Consider the following 14,095-nt stretch of genomic DNA (forward strand, 5'->3'; position numbering starts at 1 on the left):
AGGAGGGTGATGGGATCAGATGGGCAGTTCTAATAATGTGAATGTCAGGTGAAAGATAAGGCCTGAGACAGAACATGCGTATTAAGAAAAGTGGATAGCCCTGGCCCGTTTGGCTCAGTGGTTAGAGCGTTGGCCTGCAGTCCAGAGAGCCCTGGGTTTGGTTCCCGCTAAGGGTATATACCTTGGTTGCAGTTTGTCCCCGGCCCTCGTTGGGTCGTGTGGGTGGCAGCCACTCGATGTGTCCCTTTCACGTTGATTTCTCTCTCTCTCTCTCTCTCTCTCTCTCTCTCTCTCTCTCTCCCTCCCTCCCACTCTATCTGAAAAAAAAAATAAAAAATTGTCCTTGGGTTAGGATAAAAAAAAAAAACAGAAAAGTGGACAGATTGCAGAGGTCTAAGTAACAGGATAACTGTTTTCATGTGTTAGGAGAGTGTGAGAGGGAAGAGTCTATGAGGACCGCCAGATTCCTGTGTAGATGATGGCACTATTCACTGGTAAAGAAAACACAAGAGGGGAGCAATTTTGAATAATATATAGTAAGTGCTCAATAAATAGCTGTAGAATTGACATTGAACCTAATTAGAAGGTAGAAGACAGCCTGAACACATTGAATTTGCTGTACTTTTCAAAAGCAGCTCAAGGCACTGGTCTGGGGTGTATGTGGCAGGTAGAGGTGAATGTTCACCCAGGGGTACTCAGAATGAGAGGAGGACTAAGAAGAGCATCCTGGGAAACCCAACTTTAAGGAGGTGGCAGAGGAAGAAGAGACGAGGAGGAAAACCACAGGTTAATGTTTACCGAGCAGCTGCAGCAGCGGCTGTGCTGGACATGTCCCCAGCAGAAAGCCCTGAAGGAGCAAGCTGCCAGCAGAATATGTCTACGAGCCACTGGAGTAGAGCCCAGGATTCAGTGGAAACTAGAGAAATCATACAATGATCTGTTTGAAACTGAAGCCACATTCCTGGTTCCAACATTTGTCTTACTCGTTGCACCACCTTTCCCCCTACCCCTTCCAGTGGAGTCGGGATTAGGTAACATCACTTTTATTGATGGTGAGTACAAGCAGGTGTGAATGGCTGCTCCAAGGACACAGGGTGATGGGCTGAAGGAGCCCGGGAGGGAGGGCCAGAGCTGGGCTGTGGATGCAGGATTCACTCCTTATTTGGGCGTGAATGCTGCATTCTGAGAGGAAGATTTATTTTGGGACTTGGCATGGGCACAGGGGAGGCAGTCAGCACCAGTCATCAGGCCGCACTTTCTATTTGGAGCACAGCCAAGTCGGCAGCCCCAGGTCTCCCGGGATCTTCCTCGGCGTCCTGCAGAGGTTCTGGCTCCAGCTTGGACTCCAGCGCAGGCCGGGTCTCTTCTGGTTGGCCATTAGCGCTCCGGCCAGGCCCAAGGCGAGGTGGCTTGACAGGGGTGGGCGTTGGCGCTGCAGGACCTTTTCGGCCCGAAAGGGCCCTTCGCAGGCTCTGTACCTTCTCTAACCCAGTGCGCCGCAGCCGCCGCGCCCTGGACTCCACCGGCTCCTCATCCGAACTCTCCCCAACTTCACCCTCCAGCTGCTCTGGGCTGGGCTCAGACTGGTCCACCGGGCCTAAGGGTTCCGGAGCCTTCAGGAAGGCTCTGGCTGGGATTTCGGCCTCCTCCTGCATGGGATGGACACAGCACTGACCCTGGCAGCCCCTTACCCCGCATCAGCCTGAGCCTCACTCCCGAATTATAAGAGGGGAACCCGCCCCACCTTTATCCTCCGCAGCTGGAGTGGGAAAGAAATGGCAGACGTGGGAAGTCAGGGGCGGGACGAACTGCAGAAGTTTGTAAACTAGGTGGCACCCGCTTAGGACCGTGAGACCAGGATGGGGGCCAAGGGGAAAGAACTGGAGGAGGGGCGGTGCACTGTGGCGGGATGCACTTCCACCACCGTTACTTTCTTTCAGGGATAGGCTGAGACTTGGAGCAGATTCTGTGGGCGCGTCCTGAGCTGGAGCTGGCCGGGCTTTGATTGGCTAGACTGGGTTCAGGCGTGGGTGGGAGGGAGGGAGGGAGGGAGGGAGGGATGGGCTGGGTGTGGGGAGCGGGTGCTGCTCTGGAAGCCTGTTCCACCCGGCAGGGTCAGGAATGTGGGTGTGGTGGGCGGGTGGAAGGAGGGAGTCCCCAGATGGTGGCCCAGAGGCAGGAAAAGGCCCAAGATTGGGGGAAGCCTGAGGTCACTGACCTTGAAGAGCAGGACGTGTAGCTTCCCGCGCGCCACCAGCAGCCCGTGGTTGGCCTCCAGCCGCTGCACCTGGGCGGCACGGCGCACAGCGCGCTCCTGGGCAGCATCTGCGTGCGAACCCACGCGCTCCGCCTTGGCCAGCAGCTGCATCAGCGTGTTGCTCGTGGTGTCGTGGCTGCGGCTCAGCGCGCCCAGGCCGCTCTGGATTCGGCTCACAGAGCCGGCCAGGCCGCCCTGCCTCTGCGCCAGAACCCCCTGCCGCTCCCTCAGCGTCTCCAGCATAGTGGCCAGCTTCTCTAGCAGGGTCACCACCGTCACGGCGTGCACAGGGCCCTCAGGCAGCGCTCCAGGCGCAGGGCCCGGCTCCAGTGCGCTCTCCCCCATGATCCCAGGCCTGCTCTCCCTGCGACCGCCGTCTGAGCTCTGGGCTGGGGCCGCCTTTCCCCGGCTCCTCCCCAGCTCCAGCAGTGACTCAGGCAGGCGGAGTTGGCCTTCTCGGGCGGCTAGAGGGAGGGCGGGGGGCGGGATGTCAGCGGCGGGGTCCTTAGGAAGTTTTCCCCTTTCTGCTGCCCCGCCCCGGGGACCCGCGGGGAAGCAGGTTGGCCCAGTATCAGCCCCACACCAAACTCTCTCACTCTGAGTTTGAGTTCTCCTTCTCGGCCCCAATTCCCTGGTGTGCCTCTTTCTGGAACACACTCTCCACCAGAAATAGTGAGCCATGGAAAATGTTATTGTCTGCATCAAGTGGGCAGAGAAACGACAGCATTTGTGTTAGCGCAGCAAAAGGATTACCAGAGGGGCCTCTGCAGCAGCCCGCCTTCGGCCTACCTACCACGCCTCTGAGGGTTGTATTTGCGCCCCCTTGCTGGGTGCCATAGGCAGGGAGGTTCTTGGACGTTCCTAAAGCTCCGCTACAGACCTAAGACTGTGGGCCCCAGGCCTGGCTTTATGGCTGGGCAGGCTGAGCAATGGGAACCGCAATCGGGGAATCCTCTGGTATGTTCTGAACAGTCACCGCCAGGGTTTAGCTGCAGGCCTCATTTCCTGCTTCTCTAGTTCTAGTAGCATTACCCTGTTCTGCTTCTATTTCTCTTTCCTCCCTTCCCATGGGTTTCACGGGTAAAGCCCAGGGTGCCTAGCGCCTGCACACCAACCATGGAGGGCAGGCAGGACGCCACTTCCTTTGAAACCCTTATGAGGATTAGAGTAGGTGCTGGTATGTCTTTGTTTTCACGTAGGTAGGTTGTAGCTGCTGCCTGATGTTTTTTAAATTTGTTTTGGCTTTGTTTTTACTTTTTTCTGGAAATACGTGGGATATCTGCTGAAAATGAAGGAGATTTGAAATTGCTACTGTAGCAGGGAAGAGAGCATAGAGGATCCAGTTGATGATGTGGGTCATGAATTTGTAATGTCTTCAGTGTGGAAAATCCCATGCCTCATCATTAGCAATACTTGGTAAACCAAGAGTAGGCTTCCAAGTCCAGGCAGTCCATCGATACCAACGCTCTCTCTGTGCACCCAGTCAGTGAGAGCCACTTGATACCAACTGTGAAAGAAACTGTGTCACTCAGGATAGGTAAATGGGTCTGGAAGGCCCCGAGATCTGACTTACACAGAAGTACATCAGAGGATGGGCAACTATTGTCAGAAATTGGTATCAAGTTGATGACCAACATCTGCAAATACAAGATTGTGGAACCTGACCTCTCTGCTTAACACAAGACAATGGACTCCCTCTGTAGCCAGACGGGAATCACCGTCTCTTCCAGTAGGTTTGTGTTTACCCAGAGACACCCGTCAGATGTGCTAGTTAAAATGCTTTCAAACCGAGGGAACAGAAAACCCAATTCAAACAGTTCTTAGAAACAGGAAATTCAATCCAAACATAATTGAAAAAGACCATTGTAGGGTGATGATTGAATGTGGGTCGGTCACAGCTCCAAATCTAATTCTCTACAATGTGTCCCTGGCTGGGAGCAAGGTGACTACAGCAGTTCCAGGCCTCATATCTCTGCACAAGATCAAGAGAAAAGAAGGGGCCATCTTAAAATTTAGGACATTTATTTCTCAGAAACCCCCTGAGCATTTTTTCACTTGCCTTCCACTGGGTTACATGAACATTCCATAAAAAAAAAAATCGCTTGTCAAGGGTTCCTTTTATACACTGGGACAACCCCTTTCCAGAACATAGCATAGGATGAAGGATTGGCTTTACTGGGGAAAAAAAATCCACTGCACCTTTTACAGGGCTGGACCTGCCTGAATATATCTGCCTCTGTCTCTGCCTGTACTGTATCAATAACAGTTGGGTTGCTGCCTTGCGTTTAAGTGAGGGGAGGGAAAAGGAAAAGGAACAGATCTGGTTCCAGTGCCTTAGATGGTGTCATAATGCATCCTTGTTTCCTTTGTTCTTTTCTCAGTGATCTGGTGTGCCCTGTAGATGCTGCAAAGAACCCCTGAAACTAAAGAGTCTGAGGCACTACAGTTCTTAACATCATACTTGAGTGGGGATGAGCATGTGCCCTCAGGTCTGGGGACCAGCCACGAGAGATCCAGCAGACAGAGCTTTCCTGGAGTAGCAGTACTTGACCCTGTGGTGGGTGGTGAACCACGTGTAATAGCTCCCACAGCCGCTCATGGGAGTGTAGGGGTTTTAGAGTCAGCATATCTCCCCCTTGGAGTTCTTACGCACTCCATAGCTTGGGTTATCCAAAAGGCCACGTGCTTTTAATGAGTTCAGGGGAGCCTCTGTGATTGGCCCTGGACAAAGTACAAGCCAGTCTAGTCAGCTCTACCCCTTGGGCCCTATAAATTAGAAAGAAAGATAAGACTTGCGTTCTCTGTGCTTTTTTTTTCAATCCTCACTTGGGGACATTTTTTCATTTTTTGTTCAGATAGAGCAGGAGGGAGAGAGAGGAAGAGAGAGAGAGAGAGAGAGAGAGAGAGAGAAACATCGACGTGAAAGGGACACATCGAGTGGCTGCCACCCGCACAACCCAACCAGGGCCAGGGACAAACTGCAACCGAGGTACATGCCCTTAGAGGGAACCGAACCCGGGTCTCTCCGGACCACAGGCCGACGCTCTAACTGCTGAGCCAAATCAGCCAGGGCTTCTCTGTGCTTTTTGCCTCTCCTGCCAAGACAATCTGGGGAGGGGAGTCAAATGGCAGATCCTAGAAGAAAAAATATAACAGTATTTAGGATGTTGGACTAAGGCAATGCTCTGGCAGCTGAGAAGTACACTGTTTTTCAAAGACAATTGCTGGCTTACTACCAGATGCCAATAGAGAAAGTCACCAGGGGTTCCTGGGTTGTTTTGTAAGCTGGAACCCTTGGTCCTACATAGCAACACAGCCTAATAGTCTTTGGCTCTTAAATGGGGAAAAAAATATGTGAGTTAATTGTACAAAAAACATCCCTGACCCTGAGCCTCACTTTCAGCTGCCAGACAAACTGGGGCATCTCCAGGGATTTAACCTTTGAATCGAAAGTAACAACGTGCAGCACAACAGAACTACCTTTAGCAGGGAATGAGCCTCAGTGGACAGGCACTACCTTCCACCCTTTGTCATCAACATCCTGTCTACGGAAAGGGTACAGGCCTTCCACACAATGAGGGAGCTCTGTGCAATTAAAAGAGCTATAAGGCCCTGGCTGGTTTGGCTCAGCAGTTAGAGCATTGGCCCGAGGATCAAAGGGTTGCGGGTTCGATTCCCGATCAAGGGCACATACCAGGGTTTCAGATTTGCTCCCCGGCCCCAGTGGGGGTCGTGTAGAAGAAAACCAGTTGGTGTGTCTTTCTCACATCGATGTTTCTCTCTCTCTCTCTCTCCCTCCCTCCTGTCCACTCTATCTAAAAATCCATGGGAAAATATCCTTGGGTGAAAATTAACAAAAAAAGAGCTATAAGTTTGGGGCAACAGGAAGTGAGGGGCAGAAAAAAATACAATTTTAACCAACTAAGTAGGTCAATCAGCATACTGTGGATGGCTATTTTAGCCGAGGCACACTGGGCACGTCAGAACACCATGCACCTGAGATGAGACCGAGGTTGGCAGGAGCCCAGAACTTTGGAGTATCTGATTGCTGCTGGAGCCAGGATGTGGGAGCTGGGCTCCTCCTGAAAAAATGTCCTGGAACACTCCAAAGGCAAAAGCCTAGAAGCAGTTACTGAATAGACTGCATTGAACCTCTTCTGTAATCTGAGGAATTCAATGGGCTCTGATCAGGGAGGCCCCACCTGAACTTGGGCCGACATTCTTACAAATCACTGAGGACACACCAGTGCCACTGTGGCCCTCCACCTTAAGCCACACAGTGTTTCTCAGTTACAGCCTCCAATCCAGGAACATGCCTGGCCACCCACATAGTAAAGGGCAAGGCAGATCATAAGGGGTGCCCCTCTAGACTGAGAGATAAAATGAAGCACCAAAGACGGCCTTGACCAAGATATCATGGGCAACAATCTCAGACGGGTGATGACTTACAGAAAATTAGATAGAGTTAGGGCCCTGCAGCTACTTTTATGTTAGTACAAACATCCCCCTGTGTGTCTGGGGCTGGGCCCAAGGAAGAAGAAGTCGTTGTGAGCCACCAGTAATTGCCCTAACTGGGGAATAACATGACTTATATGATTAGCACTACATTCAATGGATGGTGTTTAGTTATGAGATTTTGTTTGAAAAATAACTATCATTTGTTTTATGTCTAAAGAAGAGATAGTAGCCCCCTGGCCGGTATGGCTCAGTTTGTTGGAGCATCGTCCTGTACACCACAAGGTGGCAGGTTCCATTCCCAGTCAGGGCACATACCCAGGTTGCTGGTTCCATCCCCCAGCCAGTGAGGGTGTGTGCAGGAGGCAACTGGTCAATGTCTGTCTGCCTCTCTCTCTCTCTCTCCCTTCCTCTCTCTAAAATCAATTTTTTATATTGCTTTTTAAAAAGTTTTAAAGAAGCTCTTCTGTTCAACAAGGGCAGGGAAAGAAGTGAACCCATTCTGGGCAAAGAATAGCATTGGTTCTTCCATCGTAGCCCACTGTGAGGCATTCGGCAGGGTTTAGAGATATCGCACAGCACTAAGTACCACAGTGGATGTTTCTTACCCGGTTTAGATTCAGTGCTTTGTGGAAACAGAAGAGAGGGCTCTCAGAATCAGACTATATGTATAATAGTCCACTCACTAAGCTAGCCAGGTCAGGCAGTTGAAAGGTTTTGAAAAGGAAAACATTGTTTTACTGGTCTATAAGCTTACCCATTTGATCCCAGAGGAAGAACGATTCCTGGGACTGATGGAATGGTCCTTGAGACTGGTGACCCAGCTTTTTTATATCAAAATCCCAACCAGTTACATGGTATCACAGTGATCCACCGAGTCCCCTGGAGATAACATACTATGCAAACTTCATCTACCACTGACTATCCAACTTGCCTGTTTGTGGGAGCTGCTGCTTAATCGGGCTCCTTATTGTGGGGAGTTGGATGGAGGAAATATTAATTGACATAGGCAGGGCACTAAGTGACATACCTGTCACGCAGTTGTATCTAAACCGCACAATGGATGGAGCAGAGAGCACTGGGCACGGCACTCCTGCTCCGTAACTGTGCAGAAAACTGCTTCAGGAGAGGAGCTGGTCTGGGAGTTGTGTCCCAGGAAAGTAGGTTTAGCCAGAGGTGAGTTCTCTTGGGAAACTAATGTAGGAAGCGGAAATGTGGGATGAGTCTGGGGCCATCCTATTGATGTGGGTTAAAGATTTATGCCAAAAGGGGGGAGAAGAGCCCTGGCTGGTGTGCTTCAGTGGTTTAAGCATTGTCCCGCGCACCGAAGCATCATGGGTTCGATTCCTGATCAAAGGCATGTACCTGGGTTGCAGATTCAACCCCTGCCCCTAGTTAGGTGTATGCTAGAGGCAACCAATCAATGTGTCTGTCTCTTATATACGAATGGTTCTCTCTTTCTCTCTCTCTCCCTCCCCCATCCCTTCTACTCTCTCTAGAAATAAATGGGAAAAAATCCTCAGGTGAGGATTAACAAAAAAGGTGGGGAGGAGAAAGAGAGAGAGAGGAAGTCAGAGGGAAAAGAAAGAAGCGGGGAGGGAGGAAGAGAAGGAAGGAAGAAAGAAGACAAATATTTACTAATTTATATTTTCACAACTGAAACATTTATACAAGATATTAAGGGGCCCTGGCCAGTTTGCTCAGTGGTTAGAGCGTCAGCCCGTGGACCAGAGAGGCCAGGGTTCGGTTCCCGCTAAGGGCACGTACCTTGGTTGCAGTTTGTCCCCGGCCCCTGTTGTCTCCCTCACATTGATGTTTCCCTCTCTCTCTTTCTCCCTCTCTTCCTCCTGCTTTATTTGAAGATAAATGCAAAAAATTTCCTCGGGTGAGGATATATAAAAAAAAAAAAAAAAAAAAAGATAAGGAGACCATACACTTGCATGGCTCCAACTAGAATGGGAAAATATATGAGGACAGAAAATTATAATGTTTGGATGCTGCTGTACTTACAGAGACTGTAGAATTACAATGTGAATTCCCAAAGAAACCATGGAAACTGCTCTTTGACTTGAATTAGGTCACGTAACCTCAGGAAAGCAGAGTAGAGTGGCACCTGGTAAAACCAGACACAAGCAGGATGACCCAAATCCATTTTCCTAAATTTGTTTAAGGGTTTCTCTAGCCTTGCACTTTCCAGTCGGATAGTCACTATTCACATGTGGCTGTTTAAATTTTAATTGATTAAAATTAAATAAAATTTCTATTTATTTTATTTTTTAATCCTCACCCGAGGATATTTTTCTATTTATCTTCACATAGAGTGAGAGGGAGGGAGAGGAACTGATGAACAAAATAGACTCAGAGACATAGAAAGGAGTACGATTCAGGCTGACAAACCTCAGAGAAGGGGGAGTGGCGGAGGGGAGGAATTAGATAAACCAAAGAACTTATATGCATGTATGTGTAACCAATAGACATAGACAATAATGCTTGGGGGGGGATAGGGAAGAGGGTGTCTGGGGGAAAATACAAGAAAGATCTGTAACAAAAATAAATTTAAAAATAATAAAGGGAGACAAAAAAGAGAATTAAATTAAATCTGCCCCGCCAGTATGGCTCAGTGGACTGAGCATCAGTCCCATGGACTGAGAGGATCCAGTTCGAGTCCCAGTCAAGGCATATGCCTGGGTTGTGGGCTCGATCTCTAGTAGGGGGTGTGTAGGAGGCAGCTGATCGATGCATCTCACATTGATGTTTCTCTCTCTCTCTCTCCCTTCCTCTCTCTCTAAAATATCAATAAAAACGTATTTTTAAAAAATTAAGTAAAATTTAAAATTCAATTGTTAATCACACAACCCACATTTCAACAGCTTAACAGTCACGTGTGGCCAGCGGCCTCCAAATGAACTGCACACCTCTAGTTACTGCTGCTCCGTGGCGTGGGAGGTGGAGAGTCACCCCAAATGTTACTAATAACGATCCCACAGGTTTCTCTGGGCGATGTGACAAAGCAATCTTCCATCTCACCTGACGGTCACACCTTGACAACAAATGATCAATAAGAATGAAATGATCAATATGGAGAAGTGATTTCTTCCATCAGCATTTGGGACCATTTAAAATTGGTAGATAAGGATTCAGGACAGCAATTTCTGAAATGGTTTCATGCTTCAGGACTTGGATCAACAGTCTCAAAAATATATACCTTCCAACATGGTTCACCTTGATTATGGGACTATTGTTGTCATTGATTTTATCCTTTGGAGGGAAAGTGTTATGAAAATTGTAACACTGATGAAGTAACAAGATTTCCTTCTGTCTGTGTGGTGAAATGAGCAGGATGTTCATTGTTAAGCCTGCCTTACCCTGGAAAAAGGATGTGGGGTTACGAGAAAGATGAGAATGTTTAGTTTGGAGCATACAATTTTGAATTAAAAAGTAAATATAATCTTGCACTTATCTGTAGCTGGTTACCACAGATATCTTTGTTTAGTTTTAACAAGTATCCAGCACAAAAGAGCCTAGAACATGAAAGGGCCCAGTACAAATGTGTTGTTTGAAAAAGAAAATTCACATTGCACCCTGGCTGGTGTGGCTCAGTTGGTTGAAGCATCATCCCTTACACCAAAAGGTTGCAGGTTCAATTCCCAGTCAGGGCACATACCCAGGTTGTGGGTTTGATCCCCAGTCAGGGCATGGTGTGTACAGGAGGCAACCAATTGATGTATCTCTCTCACATCAATGTTCCCCCCCATCCCTCCCTCTCTGGAATCAATAAAATAAAATATTAAAATAAATTTCACATTGCTAAGCAAGGTAGAGCACCAATAAGAAGTGGATCGTGCCCGGCCAATGTGGCTCAGTGGTTGAGTGTTGACCCATGCACCAAGAGGCATCGGTTCAATTCCCAGTCAGGGCACATGCCCAGGTTGTGGGCCCGATCCTCATTGGAGGGCATGTAGGAGGTGGCCAATTGACGTTCTCTCTTATCGATGTTTCTATCTCTTTCTCCCTCTCTCTTCGTCTCTCTCTAAAATCAATAAAGGGAAAAAAAATTTAAAAAGAAATGGATCATGCTTCTAATGATAACCTTGGGAGTGAACATGTTAATAGGAGTTAAGCCTCTACTTCTGATGTAGCAACCTCTGGAGAGAGACCAGTGAGACAGAAGTGGGGGCCACGCCTTCAGTGCACTGAGCGGGGTCACAGGCCAGGGCTGCAGTGTTGGGAGCACTGACCCCTGCTGTGTAACTGATGCCCTTGGCTTTCCCTAAAGCCAGCACAACTGGTCAAAGAGGGGCCACCATCATATCTGTTGCCAGACTGCCCACCCTGAAGGAGAGTCTTCAGACCACAGTGATACCCTGTGGTCTCAACAAAGGTTGAGAAATGAGAGGAATAAATGCACTGCTTTGCTTTGTATCTATTTCCATCCTCTTTAAATAAGCCTCTGCTCTAAGGTTGTCACTGGCCTTTATTTTTTTGGGGGGGGAGGCAACAACAAGGTTTTCCTGTGGCCTGAACTGTTTAAGCCTGCCGGTGATCCCAGACTCGATCTAGGCCGCAAACCTCTATAATATGATCCAAGAGGCCAAAGCCATAGCGTCTTGGCTGAAACTAAAAGCGGTTACTATAGGAGAACCCTGCAGCTTAACTCTGGGGAGTGATGGGGACTTGTACAGAAAGACACACACTCCCTGCCCCCGACTGTCTCACATGGGCTCCGAGAAAGTAGCCTGCGCTACCTAGTCCTTGCCAGAAGCTTGTGCTGTCCAAGTCAGGGACACCCCTCTCCTTCTTTTAGTCGATCTGGGACCTTTAGAATGAGGGGGGGGGGGAAATAAACAGGAAAGATTTGAAATGTCAAATATTATAAGAAAGAGGGAAACAAAAGAGAGGGGAGGAAGGCAGTTAAGCCTAGTATTAAAATCGCAGAAAACAGATCGAGTTAAACATATACCAACTAAAAGAAAAATAAGTTGAAATTAAATTCCACTATGCCAATTAGATAAGAAATCGATGGTTACGTTTAAGAAGTAGGGCTGGCCCTGGCCGGTTTGGTTCAGCGGTTAGAGCGTCGGCCTGCGGTCCTGAGAAACCCGGGTTCGGTTCCCGCTAAGGGCCCGTACCTCGGTTGCAGTTTGTCCCCGGCCCTGGTCGGTTGTGCGGGTGGCAGCCACTCTATGTGTTCCTTTCACATCGATGTTTCTCTCTCTCTCTCTCTGTTCCTCTCTCTCCCTCCCACTCTACCTGAACAAAAAATGGAAAAATGTCCTCGGGTGAGGATAAAAAAAAAAAAAAAGAAGTAGCGCTGGTCTTTATTTTGTCTGTCTCCTGTAACACATCTCATGTTGCCCAGGCTCTTTGGGTCTTAAACTGACCCCAACTTTTCCACCAGAAGAGTCTGAACCCTTGGTGAATTAGCCTAGAATTGTACTAATATTTTAATTAACCTTTTCCAAAAGACATGGCCAGACAAGAATTTCCCCAGGCCTCTGTTATAGTGGATCCCACTCACGCACCACTGTTTTGCAGTGAACAGAAGCCCACGTGAGCCGGCTAGTCCTCACCACCCTGCTCTTCCCAGGCTGAAGGGTCTTCAGCACTCGACACCGGGCAGCATGCTGGGGACAGTATCCACACCCTTCTGAGGCTCTGTTGCTAAGAACCTCCTTGCCAGAATCCATTTCTCTTCTAGACAAAGATCAGTTGCTTGCAAGGAACAGAAACGATCTTTAACTTAAATAAAGGTGGGTTTATAGCACAAGAATTGGCAGCCACCCCATCTCCAAAGCAGAGTGTTGAAACAATTTGAGTCTGGAGCCCTTCCTGAGTTAACCAAAGGGAGGAGCCATTAAAGGATAATATAGCTTATTTATTATTTCAATAGCTTCCCAGCAGAGCAGGAAAGAAACCAGACCTCTTTTCTGCACAATAATGGGGCACACTAACTCTGAAAAAAAGGAGAGCCGCCCTTCTAATTGAGGAAGTATCTCCTCTTTCAATATGGATTTAGACTGTACTCTCTAAAAATTAGTGTCTGTTTCTGGGAGCAGTGGAAGAGCTAATGTAAAAGTTTTACTCATCAAATGAACTGCCACGATTTCTGCTCACACATGTAGGAATATTGGAAAGGACCTCTGATCAGGAAGATCTGAATCCATAACTAGCTATAGACAGGGAGGCTCTTTTTCTTCCTCCCCCCCCCCCACCCACACAATTCTGCAAGACTTGAGTGACAATAGGCATCATTTTTAACTGCCTAAAGTCCTGGGGGCCCATCTCAAATTGGCACATTCGGATCTAGGACTGTGAGGTAGGAAAAGTGGAGTGAATTGGAGAGAGAGAGCCAAGAAGTGGGACCCCTTCCTGTGATGGGTGTGGACGTTGGTGAGATTTCGAATGGAGCAAATTTTAAAAGGAGGGCCCATGGAGAAGGAAGGTCGTACATCTAAAATCCAGGGCACTTGTGAAGGATTGGATATGTAGGTACCATCCCTTTGAGAAGTAAAGAGAAAGTCTAAGGCCTTGGCTGGTTTGGCTCAGTGGTTGGAGCATCGGCCTGTGGACCAGAGAGTCCGGGGTTCAGTTTCCACTGTGCCCCAACAGCTAGGGGCACGTACAGAAAAAGAGAGAGAGAGAAATTCTAAGTCAGGAGTGCTTTATCCTTTCCTCTTTGGCATTGAATTTTCCTTCTGAAATTGCCTCAACTTTCAGCAAAGATACCTGCATATAAACACTAAGACTGCTGGTAATTTTGAAAAGACTAAAGGGAGAGAATGTAAGAGGAGGAAAGATCTGCCCAATCACCTCCTCTGATTTGTTGGAGAGACATTAAGTGGGCTACAACGTGGAGCTCCCGGTGCTGACATGCCACACTGAGAGCGGGCGAACAGAACCATGATGATGGGACGGCACTGGGGGGCAGAAACGTTGAGAGGCAATAACACTGCAGCATGCGGGGTTCCATGTAGATTAGAGGAAACCCCTCTGAAAGAGGGAGTGAGGAAGCTGGGCATTCAAAGTGACCAGACACCATCTGGTTATGATTAGCTCTAAACCCCAGTTTCAAGTCCAAAGTTCTGTACACTCCAGTAACACTCCTAACACACACACACACACACACACACACACACACACACAGGGCTCCCACACTCCTTCTTGCTGCCTTGATTCTTCTGCATGAATCTGGTGTTAAGCAGATCCCCTTTACCAATTTTCACTCCGAAAATTGAATAGTTCTTATTTCAAGAGGTAGGAACTCTGAGGTTATAGATGTTTAGTCTTGGGAAATGTCACATAAATATCACAGATTCTACCCCACACACTCTTACCCTCTTTCTTCCCTCGCTCTCCAGAATAATCAGAGGATGCTTTTTCTTT

At 48.4% G+C, this 14,095-nt stretch overlaps 1 protein-coding gene across 1 annotated transcript; it reads right to left on the reverse strand.

Moving 5' to 3' along the window:
• Positions 1-1,027: 1,027 nt before the first annotated feature.
• CAVIN3 (caveolae associated protein 3) lies at positions 1,028-2,631 on the reverse strand. Its single transcript, XM_036242228.1, has 2 exons — positions 2,219-2,631; positions 1,028-1,649 (listed from the first exon to the last, which is right to left on the reverse strand). Exons 1-2 carry the CDS (start codon positions 2,600-2,602, stop codon positions 1,245-1,247), a joined length of 789 nt encoding a protein of 262 aa, XP_036098121.1. The 5' UTR covers positions 2,603-2,631; the 3' UTR covers positions 1,028-1,244.
• Between the last annotated feature and the right edge of the window lie 11,464 nt (positions 2,632-14,095).

This window comes from Molossus molossus, unplaced genomic scaffold, assembly GCF_014108415.1.
Source record: "Molossus molossus isolate mMolMol1 unplaced genomic scaffold, mMolMol1.p scaffold_m16_p_41, whole genome shotgun sequence".
NCBI classification, from domain to species: domain Eukaryota; kingdom Metazoa; phylum Chordata; class Mammalia; order Chiroptera; family Molossidae; genus Molossus; species Molossus molossus.

Bases quoted from the DNA above. Each gene is read 5' to 3' on its own strand.
- CAVIN3 (XM_036242228.1), bottom strand. From the start codon at position 2,602: ATGGGGGAGAGCGCACTGGAGCCGGGCCCTGCGCCTGGAGCGCTGCCT. The intron at 1,650-2,218 runs GTCAGTGACCTC...CATCCCATGCAG, and splicing joins TACACGTCCTGCTCTTCAAG to GAGGAGGCCGAAATCCCAGC.